General features: G+C 38.5%; 1 protein-coding gene across 1 annotated transcript; it reads left to right on the forward strand.

The window, feature by feature from the left end:
- Window positions 1-240: 240 nt before the first annotated feature.
- Window positions 241-20,677, forward strand: LOC122894396 (cytochrome c oxidase assembly protein COX16 homolog, mitochondrial). Its single transcript, XM_044232145.1, has 4 exons — window positions 241-1,176; window positions 8,888-8,959; window positions 16,350-16,412; window positions 19,984-20,677. The coding sequence occupies exons 1-4, from the start codon at window positions 832-834 to the stop codon at window positions 20,098-20,100; spliced, it is 597 nt and encodes a 198-aa protein (XP_044088080.1). The 5' UTR covers window positions 241-831; the 3' UTR covers window positions 20,101-20,677.
- Window positions 20,678-20,912: the final 235 nt, after the last annotated feature.

Consider the following 20,912-nt stretch of genomic DNA (forward strand, 5'->3'; position numbering starts at 1 on the left):
GACTTGAGAATCACAACTAAGGTTATGTTTGTTTTTTGGTTTTTTTCATACTTGACCCTGTGGGCCTATAGATATGGGTGTTAGAAGATCAGGTGAAAGGTAGAGGGGGAGTTTCTCAATGTAAGACTTCCTATTGTGGAATGACTTCAATATGTGGAAGGATGACAAGGGATTAAACTAGAGTATTTCCATGGCAATAGAGGCAGGGACAGATGAGAAGATCTCAAGGATAACATGGGAAATGTTACTCCATGTCACCTGTATTTTATACTATTATGTCAGCTCAAATAGCACGTGGTAGGTGAGGCTTTCTCATTCACCCTGGCAAATGGCACGTGGGGGCTGGTTCCTGTGCAACTGTTGCACTGAAGGCACAGGCTCATTTGTTTGCCCACTAAACTACCAGCTTCTTTAAGGCAGGGATTATATCTTTTCGTCTCTGTTTTCCTCAAACCTTCTAATGACCTGCAAAAACGTGTGCTAGAGGGTTGCAGAATGAGTGGGAAACGGACATTCATAAATGGCTGAACATTACAAGCTATCTAGTAGTTAAAGCACTAGCATTAAAGGTTCAGTGATATCCAGGGACTACACCGATTGCCATTCGACCTACCCTTTCGTGGTGATTTATTTCTAAATCTTAATTATTAAGCTGGAGAACTCCCCATCCCACAAATAGCCAAGAGTACCAGAAGCTGCAATACTAGCTCCAAAGTAACTTTTTTTTTTTCTTAGCTGATTTTATAGAGCGGCTATGTTCTATGTACTAGAACGTCAGAAGACGGTGGCCAAGACCCAGAACGTGGGAGGTATCTGTTTCCACATCATTTGATGAGGACTACAAATACGGCTTCAATCCCTAAGTCCCGACTACAAACCAATGTCCCGGAACCAAATGGCCGACACACGAATTTCCCCCCGGACGCGCGGGTGTGTTACGCGCATCTATTGCTTTTGCCTGGCGGAGGCCGATCGGGAGAGGACGAGCACCGAGAGGCCAAGGAAAGGAGGCGAGTCAAGGACTTCCTCCTGGGGAGGGAGCTTGGATTCGGGAGGCCGCGCTGGGGCTGTCGGACTAGGCGTCCGCGCTCGTGGGAAAGTTCAGTCATGTCTGTACATTCGGTGATGCGCACCCTGCGCAAGAACAAGACGCTTCGCTATGGAGTCCCCATGCTGGTGAGCGCAGGCGGGGAGAACGCGTGGGGCGGGATTCCGGAAGGGGCGGGGCGTCCGCTCGGCCGGTCCCGGCGGTCCAGATCCGGGAGGCAGGGGGCGGGGAGCCGCAGCGTGGGTGGGGAAGGGGCGGGGAAGGGGTGGGGAAGGGGCTGGCGGCAGATGGCAGTCCTAGTCCTTTACCTTCGCTCGTACCAGGATCTGGAGTCGCCCCTTGTACCCTCCCTAGTAGTCACCGGGGTGTGCTTCAGGGAGCGAGGCCAAAACCAGATTTTGCCCCAGGTCTGGGTAATTACTGAACTGACATTGTTAACCCCTGCTACACCTGGAAGGCGGTGTGGCTCGTTGGAACCAGGTGTATTTACTTAACTTGTACAGTTGCGGGCATCTCCACGTTTCAGCTTCCTGGTTTGTGAACTGGTTTAATTCTTCCCGGGTTGTTGGTAGGAGTTCAATAAAGCCTTGTGAAAACGGAGTGAATATCAGCACGGTGCCTGCCACATTGTAGCACCTTTCAAAAGGTCGCTGACTTGCAGTTGATCATTTTGAAGCACGTTGAGTGTACTTTTGGTGTTTATGTGTTTGCGTCCTGTCCTACACTGAGTTCCCCGAGGATCTCATTCGTCTAGAAGATACAGGTTGAGGTTGACCTAACACCAGCCAGAGCTGGAATCCAGCCAGATAACTCTCTGTCTCCCCTTTTTTGTTGTTGCTTCACCTTGGCAAGTTATTTTGCTAAAGCAAGCCTTGATGTGATAGTAAATGAGACAATTTCAATAAACGTGTGGACAAAAGACACTTTCTTTTAAATCCTTAACAGTTGAATCCTTTGTATGGATCTTGGTAAGATGAGGTTACCAACTTTCACATTTAAGCAGAACTAAAGGAGAGAAGTGACCTTAAAAAGTTTAAAGAAAACAGTCTTAAAAGATAATGCAGTGATTATATTTGTGTAAATGACAGGGCATGCGTAAAAACTATTCTCCCTCTAGGTTCCTCTGCTCCCAAATGGAGATCCATTCAGAAGCATTGTGGTCGTGGTCACTAACTTGATGTCACCTACATGTCCCAGGGAGAGCCAACTTGATTTTGTTTCTTATTTTTCAAAATCACAAGCCAAGATATTAAAACTACTAATGTTGGAAGTACCTTCTAGGAGTTTAGGGGTTTCCTTTTGTATTTTATTTCAGGGAATGGAAAGTACCACAGTAGCCTTTTCCCCAAATGTGTTACCCTTTACTGGTCTCTACATCTATACCAGACCTAGAGAACCATGTTTCAAAATATGATTCCTAAACATATTAATAAATTGAAGAGGAAATTGTTGAATTCAGTACTCTGAAACCAAACAGTATTGGAAAGAACTCAAAAGATACATCCTCTTCATCATGTAACAGTTGCATATGCCATAATTACTATACTACATTTATATTCAAGCTGAAATTATTTCCTCTCTTGGATAAATATTAATGCTTCATAGGACATACAGAAGAGGACTTTGAACACCAGGTATATATGCAAATACAACTCTCCTTCCCTCCGTGTCCAAACTACTTGAAGAAAGAGAATACACTTGTTTCAGCTTCCACACTATCCATTGAGTCAGGATTTACCGTTCTAATTTGACCAGTGACCTACTGGTTCCTACACACCAAAAAATTAAACCATTCAGGTTCAGCGTTTCTGCTATATTCACAGAGTTATGCAACTACCACCACTGTCTAACTTCAGAATAATTTCATCAGGGACACCACGCTCATTAGTAGTCACTTCCTGTTTTCTCCTCTCTCGCCCCAACATAGGCAAACACTAATCTACTTCTGTCTATAGATTTTCTTTTAAAGATTTTATTTATTTATTTGACAGAGAGAGATCACAAGTAGGCAGAGAGGCAGGCGGAGAGAGAGGAAGGGAAGCAGGCTCCCCGCTGAGCAGAGAGCCTGATGCGGGGCTTGATCTCAGGAGCCTGGGATCATGACCTGAGCTGAAGGCAGAGGCTTTAACCCACTGAGCCACCCAGGCGCCCCTGTTTATACATTTAATAGTGTAATATGACATGTGGTCTTTTGTGACTGATTTCTTTCAATTAGCATAGTGTTTTCAAGATTCATTCACGTTATAACATGTATCCAAACTACATTCCTTTTTATGGCTAAATAATGTCCTAAGATTTGGCTAGAAAATTTTTTAATCCTAATCCTGTCCTATTTATTTATCATTTTATTTATTCATTGGTGAACATTTAGATTGTTTCCAGTTTTTGGCCATTGTGAATCATGCTGCTACGAACAATCATGTACAAGTTTCTGTATGGATGTATGTTTTCTTTTCTCTTAGGTATCTCCCCAGTGATAGAACGGCTGGGTTATATGGTACTCCATTTTGAGGAACTGTCAAGCTATTGCCCAGAGTGGCTACATCATTTAACATTCCCACCAGCAATGAATCCTCCGTGTCCTTGCCAACACTTGCCAATGTCCATCTTTTCTGTTATACTCTTCTCAGTGTATGGGAAGGTATCTTATTGTGGTATTCATTTGCATTTCCCTCAAGACTAATGAATATGGAACATCCTTTCATATGCCTATTGGTCATCTGTATCTCTTTGAAGAAATGTTTATTCAAATCATTTGCCCACTCTAAATTGGGTTATTTTTCTTTTTATTGGGTAGAGGTTTCCTTAAACACCTGGAACCAGTAAGTCTTTTTTGAGGGCCTCTGTGTGCTTGTTTTGGTGTGTCTTCAACACTCAGCCAGGCAGGTTACAACTCTGCCTTGAGATTTTACTTCCCATTTGCTCAGAGACTCAAGGTTAGCCACAGGCAAGTGTTTAAGGCCTTCTCAGATCTTTCCTGAGCTTACACAACTCTGGGCTTGGGACAGTTCTGTTCATGAGCATTTCCTTCTAGATTCTCAGGAATATATTAGAACTTTTCAGAGTCCTCTGTGGACACCTTATTTCTCATATTTTCCTTTTAAGCTTTTTGTTTAGACTGTTATTTGCCCTGTTGCCTACCATCTCAGGCAGTCACGATGTTAAACAATTGCCTCTGAATTTTTTCAACAAACAGTTCTTGGGAGAAGTCTATTAGTACTAGTTGAGCTCCATGTCAGGAAAACTGAAGTAAGCCTTGTGACTGTGATTTCCACTGAACCACCAGATTTGGTCAAGCAGTGACAGTTCTCAGAGAATAAGATTTTAAGGAGCCCCAACCCCATGCTGCCCATTTAGAGGTTACTGCTTTGTACCATGATGTGTTCTATTTGTTCTCATGGCTACCATGGAGCTGGGGCAGAGAGGTGGGAATAAAAATGCCACCAAGCTTTCTGTTCTTGCTCAAAGGTAGTCTCCTTCTTTAGAAGATGTTCCCAACATTACTGCAAGTCTTTGCTTAATTTTCAAATTTCTGAAAAAGTTGCTTTGACAACTTTTGCCAGTTTTCTCATTGCTTTGATGAAGAAGATTTTTGAATGTCTGCCATGTCACTTGATGTTATCTTTTGATTCTTTTTTTTTTTCTATGTCTTTGGTGAGATTTTCTAATTTTTCATTTGTTTTAAGAACATCTGTTACTGCTCTCTGAAGCATTTTTATAATGATTCCTTTAAAATTTTTGTTAGGTCATGGAGTGTCTGGGTGGCTCAGTCAGCTAAGTGTCCCAACTCTTCGTTTGGGCCCAAGTCATGAACCAGGGTCCTGAGATCCAGCCAGCATGGGCATGGGGCTCCCTGCTCAGTGGGGAGTCTGCTTCTCCCTCTCCCTCTGCCCCTTCCCCACAGGTGCAGGTGCAGTGAGCGCTCTCTGTCTCTCTGTCTCTCTCAAATAATAAATAAATCTTAAAAAAAAAGATAAATAAAATCTTTGTCAGATCATTCCAACATCTGGTTTATCTCTTGATACTATCTCTTGATAGTCTTTTCTAATTCAACTTGCTGTTTTCCTGATTCTTGCTATGACAAATGCATTTTTATTGTATCGTGGACATTCTGAATATTATGTTAGGAAACTCTATATCCTATTTAAGTCTTCTACTTTAGCAAGTAGTTGCCATGCTTAGACTTAGCTTGTAGGTAATAGCATACTATTTTGGACTTTCTTTCCAATAATAATTTAGGTTCCAGAACCCTTGCAGAGCTATTCTGGTATGCTTTGTTTGTTTACTTGGTGCTGCTTTGTTCCCCTGGTACCTGCTTGATCCCTTCTAAAGGTGGAGTGTTAGTAATCAACATGTGAATATTTTTAAAGTTACAGGATTGATTGAGATCACAAAAGAAATTAATGTAGATAGAGAAGACCAGTCATTGTGCCCTGGGGTACTCCCAACATTAGGGGGTTGAGTGTACAGGAAGAACCATTAAAGACACTAAGAAGTATTCTCAGGTTAAAAAAAAAAAAAAAAAACAGGTGTCAGGAGGAAAGGAGGAAAGTGATCAACTGTGTCAGATGTTGCTCATGAATAAGATGAGAACAGAGAGTTAACCATTGGATTTGGAAATGTGGATGTCTTTTGTGGTTGGAATGGGTCTAAGAGAGAGTGGGAGGGACAGTGAGCATCAACAACTCCTTCAAGAAATTTTACTGCATATGGGAACAAGGAGAGAGGACAGTAATGTTAGGAAGTGAGGTCTAGAGAGGTTTATTAATAAGCAGGAAAAATAATGGCATTTTTTATGATGACTCATATGGTAGTGAGCAAGATTTTCATGATCTAGGAAATGAGAGAATTGATGAATCTGGTTCCTTCAATAGATAAGATAATACGGGATCTATTGCACAAATGAAGATATTTAGTTAGAAGTGTAGATACTGTGGTAATGAATGGTAGGTGGTACAGTTCTGGCCCTAATCAGAATTAGCACAGATTTCACAGAGTAGGGGAATAGTCCTTCATGAAACTCCCCTTATTTCAGACACCAGCTGAAAGCTCTGGGATTCTTAGACTACCCTTGCTTCTGATACAACTGATTATAAATTCATGGGTTCCTGTTAACCCCCTCAAGTTCAGTAATTCACTAGAATGACTCATAGAGCTCAGGAAAGCACTATACTTAGAATTATAGTTTTATTTTAAGGGGTATAAATTAGGACTAGCCAAAAGAAGAGACCAGAAGAAACCAAAGAGACCAAAAGAAGAGGGGTAAGGTCTGGAAAGTCCCCAAAGCAGAGTTTCCATTTTTCCTCCTGTGAAATCAGGGCATGCCACCCTCCCAGCACATTGATGTGTTCACCAGCCAGGAAGCTCAACCAAGCTTCAGTGTCCAGAGTTTTTTTAATTGGATTTTTATTATCTAGGTATGATTAATTGAATCATTAACAATGTGAGGGAACTCGGTGTCCAGCCCCATCTTCTTGGGGTCAGGTTGATATCATAGGGCTTAAAGCTTCATCCCTCTAGTCACACGGTTGGTCATTCCAGCATGGCCTGACTGTATACTGTAACTATTTAGGGGCCTGCCCTGAGTCACCTCATTAGCATAAACTCAGGTGTGGTCCTAAGGGCCCCCCACCAATAACAAAGATACTCCTGTCATTCAGGAAAGTTCCAGGTAGTACTTTCTGCCCAGGAACCCAAGACAAAGATCAGACAAATTCTTCATTATGTAACATGTGGGTACTATGATTGTAGAAGTTCCAGAAAGATATAATGGATGCCTGGACTAGAATGTTAGAAGAAGGTATAGTCAGAAATTGTCAGATGCAGGAAATATTTTAAAAGTAGAGGTGATGGGGCGCCTGGGTGGCTCAGATGGTTAAGCATCTGCCTTCGGCTGGGATCATGATCCCAGGGTCCTGGGATTGAGCCCCACATTGGGCTCCCTGCTTGGCAGGGAGTCTGCTTCTTCCCCTCTCTCCCCCTGTACCCCTAGTTTTTGCTCTCTCACTCTCTCTGTCAAATGAATAAATAAAATCTTTAAAAAAAAAAGTAGAGGTGACAGAACTCAGGGATGGATTAGATGTGAGATACAAATGAAAGGAGCTTATGATGATTACAAAGAAGTTTGCTTGAGCTGTTGGATGAAAGCTGTTGACATTTACTGGAAAGAGTGTTGGGGTAAGAGTCAAGACAGTTTTTTAAAATGTTAATTTATTATATCTGTTAGACTTTTTTGATTGTTTGTTTTTTTAAAAGATTTTATTTCTCTGAGAGCATGTGGGGAAGGGGCAGAGAGGAGAGAGGGTGAAGCAGACCTCCCCCCCATGGCGGCCCAATGTGGGCAGATTCCAGGGCCTGGAGTTCATAACCTGAGCTGAAGTCAGATACGTAACCAACTGGGCCACCCACGTGCCCCATGTGTCTGTTAGACTTTCAAGTGGAAATGTCAAATAGGAAGGCAATGGGATGTTTCCCATTGAAAGCGTGCATTTGGAGGTTGTTAGGTTGTAGAGCCCATTTAAAGCCATGAAACTGGATGACATCAGCTATGGACTCAGTTTTGATTGTGAATAGTTGGAAGAAATGTGAAAATTGGAACCTTTGGGGATACTTCCAACATTTTGAGGTTGGGAAGATGAGGAAGAATGGAAAAAAGGAGACTGAGACAGAGTTATGAAAGCCAGGGATGTGTCTCTTCATTGAGACACAAAGACAAGCGTTATTTTACTTATACAGGTAATTCTTACGTATTGACATTGCCAGATATTTTTCCTGCTTTGTTGTCTCTTGATTTTGTGTTGTTATTATTTCATTTATTTGTCAGGATAGACATTTAAAATTTTTATGTGGTCAGACTTACTGGGTTTTAAAATTTATAACGTAAAGGTTTTGTTAGTATTTCAACCTTAAAATTGTAAATTATTATATTTTACACTGTTTTATATTTTATATTTCCTTATTTGGTGATATTAGTATATTGACATAAAAACGAAGATAGTGATCAAACTTTATTTTTATCCAAATTGCTAGACTATTACAGCTTGAGAATTAGGGGTGAAACCCATTAGATTATTGGAAGAGGTGATAAAACAGCAGTGACAGTTGCAGAAATCTTTTAAGTTTTGCCCTATATTGAGAAGTGTGGTATATTTTATGAGATTCTTTTATTAGTTGGTAAGAAAATGGAGAAAAATGCTGTCTAGTTAGCTTATTTTTCAAACACAGAAAATTGAAAGAATTCTGGTCTTGAAGAAATGAGGCCAGAATTTAATTCCTAGCTCTACTCAGTATGATCATAGGCAAGTCATTTAGTTGCCTGTCCTTTTATTTCCCCATCTTTTAAATGGATTTTTTCTTAGCTTTAGTTCTTCTATAAGGTCAACTAATAGAATGCTTGTGATGATGTTATTTAAACCATAAGGTGTAATTCAAGTATGAGAGGGCAGCTGGGTGGGTCAGTTGGTTGAGTGTCCAGCTCTTGGCTTCTGCTCGGGTCATGATCTCGGGTCATGTGATCAAGCCCCACACTGGGCTCTACACTCAGCACTCAGCACAGAGTCTGTTTGTCTCTCTCCCTCACCTCAAATAAACAAATAAAATATTTAAAAATGAACAACAACAAAAAAACCAAGTAATGGGGTACTGACTTTGGTAGTTGGTGATAGGGTAAAATGTTTCCTAGTGACAGTACATACTGCATCTACTCTGAACGATGCGTGGTCGCTCACCAAGAAAATAATGTATTGGGTTTCATATAAACCGCCACTGTTGACATTAGTCTGTAGATAGACTGAATTCTGCCCTTCTGTTTTGTTTAACTGTTTCCTTTCTTTGTTTCAGTTGCTGATTGTTGGAGGTTCTTTTGGTCTTCGTGAGTTTTCACAAATCCGCTATGATGCTGTGAAAATTAAAGTAAGGACTGTAATTGGAGTTTACCATGTGTCTGTGTATATGATTGTTCAGGTTTAGATGTGTTTACTGAGTGTACTAAGCAGTGTAAGTTTTGTCTAATTTTTCAAGGGGTTGTATGATCCTTGGGTTCTTTCTTACTCTTTAAGACAACATGAGTGATTGTATGGAAATGAATCATGAAGTATAAAGAATTTAGTTATCTTATTCATAGAAAATTTGCAATACTGCATTCTCCAATGAAATATATTCAGTAGAGTTGTTTTTAGGATTTAAAAGGGGCTGGAGAATGTTGGACAATTTCACTCCCGTTATATTATTCTAATTACAAATTAGCTGTTTTATATTAATACCAGTAATTTTATAAATTATATTGATATATAAAGTATACTGATAAACTGAAGGAAAGGAAAATTGTTTTTCATTACAAATAATGATACTAATCTTTTTTGGGTATATATTTATATGTTATATATGAAACTATACATATAAATTATTTCACAGGTGAGGAAACTGAGGCTCAGAGAGCTTCAGTAACTTACCTATGGATACATGGCTATTTAGAGGTAGTGCTAGGATTTTCACCCTCTTTGATTTACAATCACAAACAAATTTAGGCCAGGTGTTACATAAGAACTCTAGTTAAGTAACTCTGATTAATTCATTCAGAAGTATGTAGTTTTTTGGGGCACCTGGGTGGCTCAGTTGGTTGGGTGACTGCCTTCAGCTCAGGTCATGATCCTGGAGTCCTGGGATCGAATCCCACATCAGGCTCTCTGCTCGCCAGGGAATCTGCTTCTCCTGCTGACCTCTCTCCTCTCATGTTCTCTCTCTCTCAAATAAATAAATAAAATCTTAAAAAAAAAAAGAAGTATGTAGTTTTTGTTTGTGGCCACATATGACATTTGAGTTTTTTCCCAAGTTTTGTATATGTAAAGCATATATATATATATGTATAATTTCCTATGTACATATATATAATATTTATATATACAAATTTTTCTACCAATATTATTGGGATCTGCTAGTGAAATATATATTATATAATGTATATTAATTATGTTAATTAATAATTATTAGTAGGAAAGTAAAGTGTATTAAAGACCCATTCAATTTTCTTAGTTAATTTTATAGTTTAAGAGAAACACCAACTTAAACTAGTCTTAAAGGCAGTAAGTATTAGGGTAAATATTAAATCTAAAAAGAATGTATAATATATATAATGTTCCATGAAATCATGTTTTCATTTACTTTCTCCTTTAGTATCTTGAATATATATGTTACTTTAAAGTCCTGTCTCCAACATACATCAACTATAGATCTGCTTTAGTGTCTGGTTTTTTTCTCTTGTTGGTTTTGTGGGTAAATGTTCTGTCTTTGAACACACCTTGTAATTTTAATTTTGTTATTTTTATTTTAAGATTTTATTTCTTTATTTGATAGCGTGAGAGAGAAAGAGAGAAAGTGAGAGAGAGAGCATGAGCGGGAGGGGCAGAGAGAGAGAGGGAAGCAGACTCCGTGCTGAGCAGGGAGCCCGATGCGGGACTCGATGCCAGGACCCGGGATCATGACCTGAGCTGAAGGCAGAAGCTTAACTGACTGAGCCACCCAGGTGCCCCGACCTTGTAATTTTTTAACTGAATACTGGTTCTTGGATAGCCTGGGGGCCAATCCCCTTCCTGCACTAGAGGAGTGAGTGTTGAAGTTGAGCACTGCTCCAATGTCTGTTGGCCACTTATATTTCCTTTTTCGTGTGTCCTCTATTGTGATGTTTTAGGTCTCGGTTGCCCATTTTTTCTGTGGATATTTGGTCTTTTTCTTATTGTTCTGTAAGATTTCTTTATACATGGCAGATTATAAACCTTTTCGTCATCTTAATGGTGTCCTTTGATGAACAAGTTTAGTGTAGTCTGTTATTCCTTTTTTACTCAGAGTTACTTTTTCTTTTTGTCCTTTTAAGAAGTTTTTCTTATGCCAAAATAAAAATATTTTTCAATATGATTGCTAAAATTTTTTGTTTGGCCTTTTATACTCAGATCTGCAACTATAAAACCCAAATGGAATTGATTTTTTGTACACAGTGTGAGGAATTGTGATATTCTGCTTTATAAGAGATAGGTATTTGGTCTTTGCCCTATTTTCTGGCATTGAACTAAAATCCCTGGAATTTCCTAAGTGTTGAGAACAAGCAAGGTGTCTTTTGTTGTGTAAATAATTTATGGAATGCCCCTGGGTAACCTAAAGATGGGGGCTGGTTGCTAGGAGAGCCAGCCCTGTGAGACAGGGTTGGAACTTTCAGTCCCACCTCTTGACTTCCAGGGAGGGGAGTAGGGCTAGAGGTTGAATCAGTTGCCAATGGCAAGGGCTTAATCAGTCATCCCCATGTAATGAAGCATGAATAAAACCAAAAATATAAGATTCAGACAAATTCCTGGCTGGGGAACTTGTAAAAGTGCTGGGAGAGTAGCCCTCTTGGAAAGGACATGCAGGGGTGCCCGGGGTGGCTCAATGGGTTAAGCCTCTGCTTTCGGCTCAGGTCATGATCTCATGGTCCTAGGATCGAGTCCCGCATTGGGCTCTCTGCTCAGCAGGGAGCCTGCTTCCTCCTCTCTCTCTCCCTCTCTCTGCCTGCCTCTCTGCCTACTTGAGATCTCTCTCTGTCAAATGAATAAATAAAATCTTAAAAAAAAAATAGAAAGATAGAAAGAAAAGACATGCGATCGCCACACCCTTCCCTTGTACTTTGCCTGTGTGTCTTTTCCATCTGGTCTTTTATAAATAAAATGTTTCAGTTCTGTGAGTTGCTCAGGGAGGGGTTGTTGGAGCCTCCAGTCTATAGACAGTCAAGTACAGGTGACATCCTGGATTTGCAGTTGGTGTGTGAAGTGGGGAAGGGGGCTATCTTAGATGACTGAGCCCCTACCCTGTGGGACCTGACTCATCTCCAGGTAGGTAGTGTCAGAATTGAGTTAATTGCTTGGTGGTTTGGAAAAAAACCCCACACATGTTGGAGGAACTATAACGGAACTAGCTGTAACTCAACTAATCTGAGTTTGTTTGCTCTTTGGTGAGTTGCAGATAGAGATTACAACAGCTAATCTATAGGAATTACAACAGGCGGAGTTGTTACACAAAGGAAACTTGATTTGCAGCAAACAAGATGATCATGGAAATAACTTCCAAATCCATGACTACCCAAACAGGGGTGAGAGAGTTCTTTTTATTTAAGATTAGGATGGATATTCAGAAAGGGGAGCTTGGTCATCACACGTAAAGGCAGGAATAAGGTTGTGCAGACATAGTATCTTATGAAACCTGTGCTCCTCACAGGGCAAAGACTTTAATACTGTACTGGAGCATAGTAACTGTTGGACAAAGGGAAGGGGCTATGGACATGATCCACGAGCCAGTATAAACTGGATGGGATCTTTCTTTCTTTTTAGGATTTTATTTATTCATGACAGAGAGATAGCGAGACAGGGAGAAACAGGTTTCCCCTGAGCAGGGAGCCCGATATGGGGCTCCATCCCAAGACACTGGGATCATGACCTGAGCCGAAGGCAGACTCTTAAATGACTGAGCCACCCAGGTGCTGAGCTGGATGGGATATTGGGCTGGTTTTCTCAGGTAAGGTCTGACAGGGCCTGCTTGTTCATAGACTAGAACTTATCAGTTGACCCATAGCCAGTGTATTTCTTAGTGGGGTCTGAAAAGAAACAGTAGCTGATACAGAGAAAGAGTTCTGAACAGCAAGCTTTAAATTTTCCGCTAGTTTCAATCCTGCAAGGACAACTCAAGAATGTGCTAGGTCAATCTTTACTTTTGAAATAGCACTGGGAGTTTTACCATTGATTTTTTTTGTTTCTGATATGGTTAGGCTATCTACTGGCCTATTAGAGACTTAGTTTTTACATTCCCATTGTTCCCTTAAAATTCTTAACTGCTATTTTGGTTTTTTGTTTTTTCTTTTTCTTTTTCATTTCTTTGTAATTCTAACACCCCCAAGGCAGTTCTGCAAAGAAGTGTGCTTGGGCAAGTAGAGTTGGTAAGGCATACATCCAGGGGGTGGGGGAATAGTGGCAGGGGATAGCTGGGGACCTGAAATGTCTGGGTCTTTCTTTTTCTGGGGATCCCTAACTCTGCTTATAGAATGTTTCCCCTAATATAGATAATAGTTGTCCAAGCACCATTTACTGACAGAACATTTTTCCTTCCTGCTCTTCTGTGTCTGTTTTGTTGTCTGTTCTGTTGCACTAATTTATTTACAATTACATTGTGGCTTTCAAATTAATTGTGCATTCCTGAGAAATGAACTCACCTTGATCTTGGTATACTGTCTTTTTGGTATGTTGCTGTCTTCTGTAGTATGTTCTTCAGGAATTCTGCCTTAGTGAAGTTGGCCTGTTCTGTTACTATCTTTTTCAAATTTTGACATCAAACTTGTGCTCACCACGTAACTAGAAGGTTTTTTGTTAACACTGGCATTATTTCTTCTTTAGTAGAATCCACTGGTAAAGCCATCTGAACCTAGGATTTTCTTTACGTAAGATTTTAAAGTTCAGATTCATCTCTTTATACATTATAACACTGTTCAAATAGTTTATTTTTTCTATTACATGTTAGAAAGTTGTAGTTTTCTATGAATTTGTCCACTTTGTCTAATTTTTCAAGTTTGTGGGCCTAAAAGTATTCATATTATCTGAGTATCTGTTGCCCATAAAATTTATACTGTCGACGTCCTTTTCATTCTGAATACTCATATATGTGACTTCTCTTTCTTCTAAGTCGATTTTACTTGAGATTTATCGATAACTTTTGGTTAAGTTTATTCTCTTGTCATGCATTTGTTTGATTTTTAATTAATTCTGTTCTCTATTTACTTTTTCCTTTAAGTTTCTTTTTTCTGACTTTATGAGGTAGATTCTTAGCTCTTTGCCTGTTCATCTTTTTCTTTTTATAATTTTTTTTAAAGATTTTATTTGTTTATTTGACAGACAGAGATCACAAGTAGACAGAGAGGCAGGCAGAGCGAGAGAGAGGAGAAAGCAGGCTCCCCGCCGAGCAGAGAGCCCGATGTGGGACTCGATCCCAGGACCCTGAGATCATGACCTGACCCGAAGGCAGCGGCTTAACCCACTGAGCCACCCAGGCGCCCCTCTTTTTATAATTTTTTAAAGAATTTAATTTATGTATTTGACAGAGAGCATAAGCAGAGGGAGCAGCAGGCAGAGGGAGAGGGAGAAGCAGGCTCCCCACTGAATAGAAAGCCTGATGTGGGACTTGGTCCTAGGACCCTGGGATCATGACCTGAGTCAAAGGCAGTTGTTTAATTGACTGAGCCACTCAGGCATCCTCTTTTTTTGTAAAAAAAAACATGGGCCTAGCATGTCATGCAAGTTTAATATATAATATGTTTACAGTCGTTTAATTAAAAATGTTTTCAGTTATTCAGAAGTTACTTAGAAGTGTTTTTCCTTAATTTATAAATATAGGGGATTTTCTAATTATTTTTTATTGATTTCTAACTTAGATGCATTGTGATCAAAGAATATTTTCAATGAGCTCATTCTTTGATATTTGTTGAGACTTACTTTATGACACAGCATATGATCAGTTTATATATAATGTGCACTTGAAAAAATGTACATCTGGCAGTGTTGGGTACATATTAAAATTTACACATCCATTTATACATTCATTTGGTCAAGTTTGTAGGGTTTTCTCAAATTTTATTTAGTGTTGACTTTTTAAATCTGTTTTTTCTATCTGCTACTGAGAAAATTGTGCTGACATCTCTATTATGACTCCATTTCACCATGATATTAGGCACACATAATTTCAGAATTAGTACATCTTCATGGGTGAAATAGTGTAATGAAGTTTTCCTTAAAAAAAAAAAAATTCAGGGCGCCTGGGTAGCTCAGATGGCTAGGCGTCTGCCTTCGGCTCAGGTCATGATCCTGGGGTCGTGGGATCAAGTCCTGCATGGGGCTTCCTGCTCCTTGGGGTGCCTGCTTCTCCCTCTGCCTCTGCCCCTCTCTCTCTCTCATGAATAAATAAATAAAATCTTTTAAAAAAATTCAAATAAATATCAGTAAATTTAAAGATCAGGTTGGTTTTATTCATTGATTTCTGCATCTGGCAAAAGGAAAGAGCTCTTCGTATAAATATTGCTCTTTATCTGTATAAAATAGGAGACTTTTAAAGACTGAACTGAGCAGGGACAAGGAAAGAGCATGTTATTTCATCTTTCTTTGGGGGACAGACGGGGACAGTCAGGCAGTTTACCTTACTCCTCTGACCAGGAAGTTCCAGACTGACTGGTTAAGATTACATTCCTGGGAGAGAGTGGAACTTAGGTTAGATATTAAGTATCAGTTTAGTGATATGCTTAGCAGAAGTGACTCCATTTTGGACCTGTTGCCTTTTTCTTAACACTTTGCTTGCTAATAATGCTTCTTTCCTTAAAGGCTGTTTGGTTGGATGTTAATATGACTTCTTTAGCTTCCTTTTTAAGCTTAATCATTCTATATACTTAGCTTTTAAATATATCTCTTATAAACAGAATATATGTTTTAATAGTCTTGTTTTTTAATTGGATCATTAAAGCCTTTTGCATTTAATGTAAATTTTTATATATTTGGGTTTAAATATACTTCTTATGTGCTGTTTGTTACAGTTATTTCTTTCTGACTTTTTTGTGGTCCTCTTTTGGATTAATAATGTTTTATTGATTTGTTACTGTTCTTTTGGTTAGAAAGCTGTATTTTTTCTCTTTCACTGAAGGTTACTCTAGATTATTGCAGGTTTTAGTTTTTATTTTTTTCCTTCTACTGTTTGGTGTTGAGGGGGAGCAGGATATGCTGTCTCAAAATGAACCATTTTGACATGGGGATTATTTTGAGCTGAAGACCTAGCAGACTGTGGAAAGGATTTTTCTCTCTCCTTTAACTCCTAAAACAACTTAGATGGAGGGTCTATACCAAGAAGAGACCTACTAGCAGGGATAACTTTTTATATCAGAAAGACTTACCTGCATGGCGTAGTGGACATTTGTTTACCAAACATTTGCTTTTTATCTTCCTGTGAATTGTCTTCCTCCCCTTTTAAACGCTAGCTTCCTACCTCATTTTCCTTAGCTCAGAATGATATTTAATTGCCTGACTCAATTTCCTGGCTACCTGTGAGTCTCATGTCTTTGTGGGCCTCCTGTACATACATAATTAAATTTGTTTTTCTCCTGTTCATGTGTTTTATGTCAATTAATTATTAGGCCAGCCTCACCATCCCAGCCATTCCATATATAACTTTTTTCCCACCTTATATAACTTTTTAAATTCAAAACTGAATCTAACAGACTTAAATAACTTAGGCTCCTCTTTCTTTTCTGCAGATTGACCCTGAATTAGAAAAAAAACTGAAAATGAATAAAATATCATTGGAATCCGAGTATGAGGTACATATGTTAATATATGTTATATGTTAATATAATCTCTCTTTTGTAGCAGTTAATATAATATAATATATAATGTTAATATAATCTCTCTTTTGTAGCAGTTTTCCTAGCCAGTGACTGATTCTGTCTATCTTAAATTTTTACCAGTGCAGAAAAAAATGACCCCAAACAATATGGTATTAGGACAACTATGTAGTCATTTGATAAGGAAATATGATGGATCTATATTTCATGTGTTAAAATGAATAAATTCTAGGTAGAGCAAAAATTTAAAAATAAAAAAAAGTGCTAAATACTAGGAGAAAAAAATGGAGATTCTTTTTTGTGGTCTTGAGTCAGAAAAGTTGATTTAAATATGATACAAAATTCAAAAACTTTAAAAGTAAAGATTGATGAGTTTATATATAAAAATTCAGAAGTTCAGCCTAAAAAAAGTAATGTATATAAAGTCACTAGTTAAATGAGGAATTGTAAAAATACTGTTATGATGAATTAGTTTATTTAAATATGAACAGCATTTACCAATCAACATGGAAAAGTTTAACATTTTAGTTGGTCAGTGGGAACATGAATGTAAAGACTTGAGCAAAAAGGAAATAAATATTCTTTTTTGTGTGTGTGTCTTTTTTATGATATTTTAAAATTTAAATTCAATTAGCCAGCATAGTAGTACATCATTAGTTTTTGATGAAGTGTTTAGTGATTCATTAGTTGCCTATAACACCCAGTGCTCCTCACATCACATGCCCTCCTTAATGCTCTCACCCAGTTACCCATCTCCCTACCCACCTCCCTTTCCACAACCCTCAGTTTGTTTCCCAGAGTCAAGAATCTCTCATGGTTTGTCTCTCTCTCTGATTTCTCCCCATTCAGTTTTTCCCTTCCTTCCCCTATGATCCTCTGTGCTATTTCTTATATTCCACGTATGAGTGAAACCATATGATAATTGTCTTTCTCTGATTGACTTATTTCACTTAGCATAATACCCTCCAGTTCCTTCCATATCAATGTTACCGGTTGGTATTTATCCTTTCTAATGGCTGAGTAATACTCCACTGTATATATACACCACATCTTCTTTATCCATTCATCTGTTGAAGGACATCTCTGCTCCTTCCACAGTTTGGGTATTGTGGACATTGCTTCTGTGAACATTGGGGCATATGTGCACCTTCTTTTCACTACATCTGTGTCTTTGGGTAAATACCCAGTACTGCAATTGCTGGGTTGTAGGGTAGCTCTATTTTTAGCTTCTCGAGAAACCTCCATACTGTTTTCCAGAGTGGTTGTACCATCTTGCATTCCCACCAAAATTGCAAGAGGTTTCCCCTTTCTCCACATCCTTGCCAACATTTGTTGTTCCCTGTCTTGTTAATTTTAGCTATTCCAACTGGTATAAGGTAGTATCTCATTGTGGTTTTGATTTGTATCTCCCTGATACAAATGTGATGTGGAGAATAAATATCATTCTTAAACATAGGACAAGATACCAAGCTTATAGGAATGTTAGTTAAAATTACAACAATGTGTCACCGTCCACCCATCTGAATAGCAAAAATTCATGTTTAATAGCAAATGGTGTTATAGCATGTGGTTAAGGAAGATGTTCTCCATTTCTTGTATATTGTTGATTTTTTGCCTGTGGATCATACTACCCTGTTTCTTTGTATGGTTAGTTATTTTGCTTGAAAGATGAACATTGTGAATAATACATTGAAGAGACTTGTGAAAAGTGTTGATTTTCATTTTAGCAGGCAGTTCAATTATTGGCTGATTATTTTGAGCTTGGTTTGTCTTTTTAAGGGAGGCTGTGTGGAAAGGCTTTGGTGTTTCCTATACTGCTGTAACTCTATGGGACTCATTCTTCAGATTGTCCCTCCAGAGGATCTTGTCAGAGCTTGGCTTGCAATGAGTCCAAAGCAGGTCTTACTCTCGGCATAATCCTTATTCCTAAAGATTAGCCTTTTTGGTGTCTCAGGCGTATGTCAAGGTAGAAGCTAGGTGTTAAAGAGAGGTCTTCACTGTAGCGGGGCTGAAAATCCAGGATTGATTGGCAATGCATTTCTTTAGCACTTTTTGATTCTGTTTCATACTCAATTCTGTTAACGGTTGTTAAGTGGTAAGCCTTAGGTGGCCTTGCCCAACACATGTACAGCATGGTCTTCAGTTACTGTCCATGTTTTGCTAAATTCCACAGAGACATTTTCATTTACTGTAGACCTGTGAAGACTGGAACAGTTTTATGTGAAGTCGTTCTGCCAGCCTTGCATCCCATCTAAGAAATATTCTTAAATTTTCTTAAGCATATTTGTCTTATGTTACCTGGACAAAGGCCATCTTTTCTTCACAGCTTTTTGTAACTTTGGGTAATTTCAATACTGTACTTGAAAATAACTTATTTCCTTGCACATTAAATAAGTAGAACTTTGTTCATTTATGTATATTTAATATAGACTCCTAGCGAAACTGTAAGTGACATTTAGAGCATGGTTTCAGTTCATTACTTCCCCATTATTTTGTCAAGACCAGTGACTTGCTACTTCTCAGTCTGTAGGCACTATGTCAGTAGCGATGCTCTGGAGGGTTTGTCTGGGAGTAAATCTTCTTTTAGTTATTTTGGAAACCATAGAATTTGAGAGCTGAAGAAACCATCTAGACCATTTGGTTTAGCCTTTTTATTATTACTTATGAGGGAATTAGTGCCCAGATGGCTTATTAAATCACTTGCCCAAGGTTATACAGCTTGTTAGTAATAGAGAAAGGCTTATTATCCAAATGTCAATATAAATTCATATTGTTTTTCCTATCTCTGGATATAAGCTGCTCTGTGTTCTCTGAGCCTTTTTTTTCTCAGTAATTCCAGAACAATAAAAGTAGATGTAGAAAAGTTACTGTCAGAGTGGTGTTGAAGGGTGAACAACCCATTTATATTTTCCCCTTTAATCTACCTTCATTTCTGTGCTGGGAGGCATTTCATACTAACTCTGAAAGTATGATGATCCAAACTGTAGTTCAAACTAGGTTTTCTTGAATAAAAGGGATTTGCTCTTGGCAGCTGTGGGGAATGTCTTCATTTGCAGGCTCAGGCTCATTTCTCTGGTGCAGGACAAATCATTAGTCTCTTTTCTTCCTTCTAGCAGACTTTAGGGTCACCACCTTTGTTCTTTTCCTCTCATTTACTACTGTCACCATGCTGACCCATGCTAGTCATTATTAGCTGAGCCAGCCTTCAGAGTTCGACTTTTGTTTTCCCAGCTCCTTGCCTTCCTTTATGCTCTCAAAAATAAAGTATGCAAACTCTTTCTCTAATTCAGTAATTTTATTCTGATGGGAGGAGGGAGAAAGATATTCTAATTAACCTCCACAGCAAGCAAGAAAAATTGCAAATCCTAGAGGATATGTCATTACTTCAGTTAGTATGTGTGACATGCAGTTGATTTATTTGTTAAAATTATAATTGAGGGCCTATTGGATTTTTTCCACTCATTTAGTCATTCATTTAGTAATGTCCTAATCGAAGCCACAGGACTTTTACCCTAATATATATACTTTAATTTTTGTGGCTCTGTAGAAAATAAAGGACTCCGCTTTTGACGACTGGAAGAATATTCGAGGACCCAGGCCTTGGGAAGATCCTGACCTCCTCCAAGGACGAAATCCAGAAATTCTTAAGACTAAGACAACTTGACTCAGTTGATTCTTTTCTTTTCTTTTTCTTTCTTTTTTTTTTTTTTAAACAAAAATGTTATGAACTGGAATTCCCACTACATACTCAGGGAGCAAAAATTTCAGACCTGCAGAAGCTTGGATGTGAGTAATGTGATGACAGATAATCTTGATAAAAAGTCACAGTAACATCAGGCAGTGATATTTTTTGTCAGTCCTGTGTAGGAAAACAATATCAATCACAAGTGATGAGAGTTTTGGTTTTACTTATAATACCTCACATGATATACTAATCAGTCTCCAAAGTATATAACTGATGATTATGTTGATACTATTAAAACATGTTGAGAAAATAATACTGTTCTTGGTTAAGGCAAAGATCATGTAGTAGTACATATTACATACAGATACAGCAAATTTGTTCAAGTATTCCAAATTTGTTATCTATGTGACTACAATTTGGAAATACTGATTTAAAGGTATACTTTATGCCTTAGCATAATTTGTATGCAACTTGACTGTAGTTCTGTTCTTTTTCTTTTTTTAACTTGGGGTTTGCTATGATCTAAATTCTAGGCAAAAAGATAGAATTGAGAGAAGTTGGTGTTTTGTTTTGTTTTGTTTTTTAGTTTATTTTCTCCTTTTTACCTGTGTCTTAGCCAGCCTGTTACCCCACTCTCTGATTTTTTTCATACTGAGTTCCAGGTGCCTAAAGTCTCAATTGAAATACTCCCCCTTATGTTGACAAAAATTATAAATCTACCTGCCTCTTGCCCACTGTTTTCAGTGGGTTAGTTTTAGCAAAAAGAAAATCAAACTGATTATTTAATGATG

Source organism: Neovison vison, chromosome 13, assembly GCF_020171115.1.
Source record: "Neovison vison isolate M4711 chromosome 13, ASM_NN_V1, whole genome shotgun sequence".
NCBI classification, from domain to species: domain Eukaryota; kingdom Metazoa; phylum Chordata; class Mammalia; order Carnivora; family Mustelidae; genus Neogale; species Neogale vison.

What these genes read in the sequence shown, in the direction of transcription:
- LOC122894396 (XM_044232145.1), top strand. Translation starts at nt 832, where the DNA reads ATGAGGACTACAAATACGGCTTCAATCCCTAAGTCCCGACTACAAACC. An exon ending in GCTATGGAGTCCCCATGCTG is followed by an intron (nt 1,177 to 8,887) that starts GTGAGCGCAGGC and finishes TCTTTGTTTCAG; the next exon opens with TTGCTGATTGTTGGAGGTTC. An exon ending in ATGATGCTGTGAAAATTAAA is followed by an intron (nt 8,960 to 16,349) that starts GTAAGGACTGTA and finishes TCTTTTCTGCAG; the next exon opens with ATTGACCCTGAATTAGAAAA.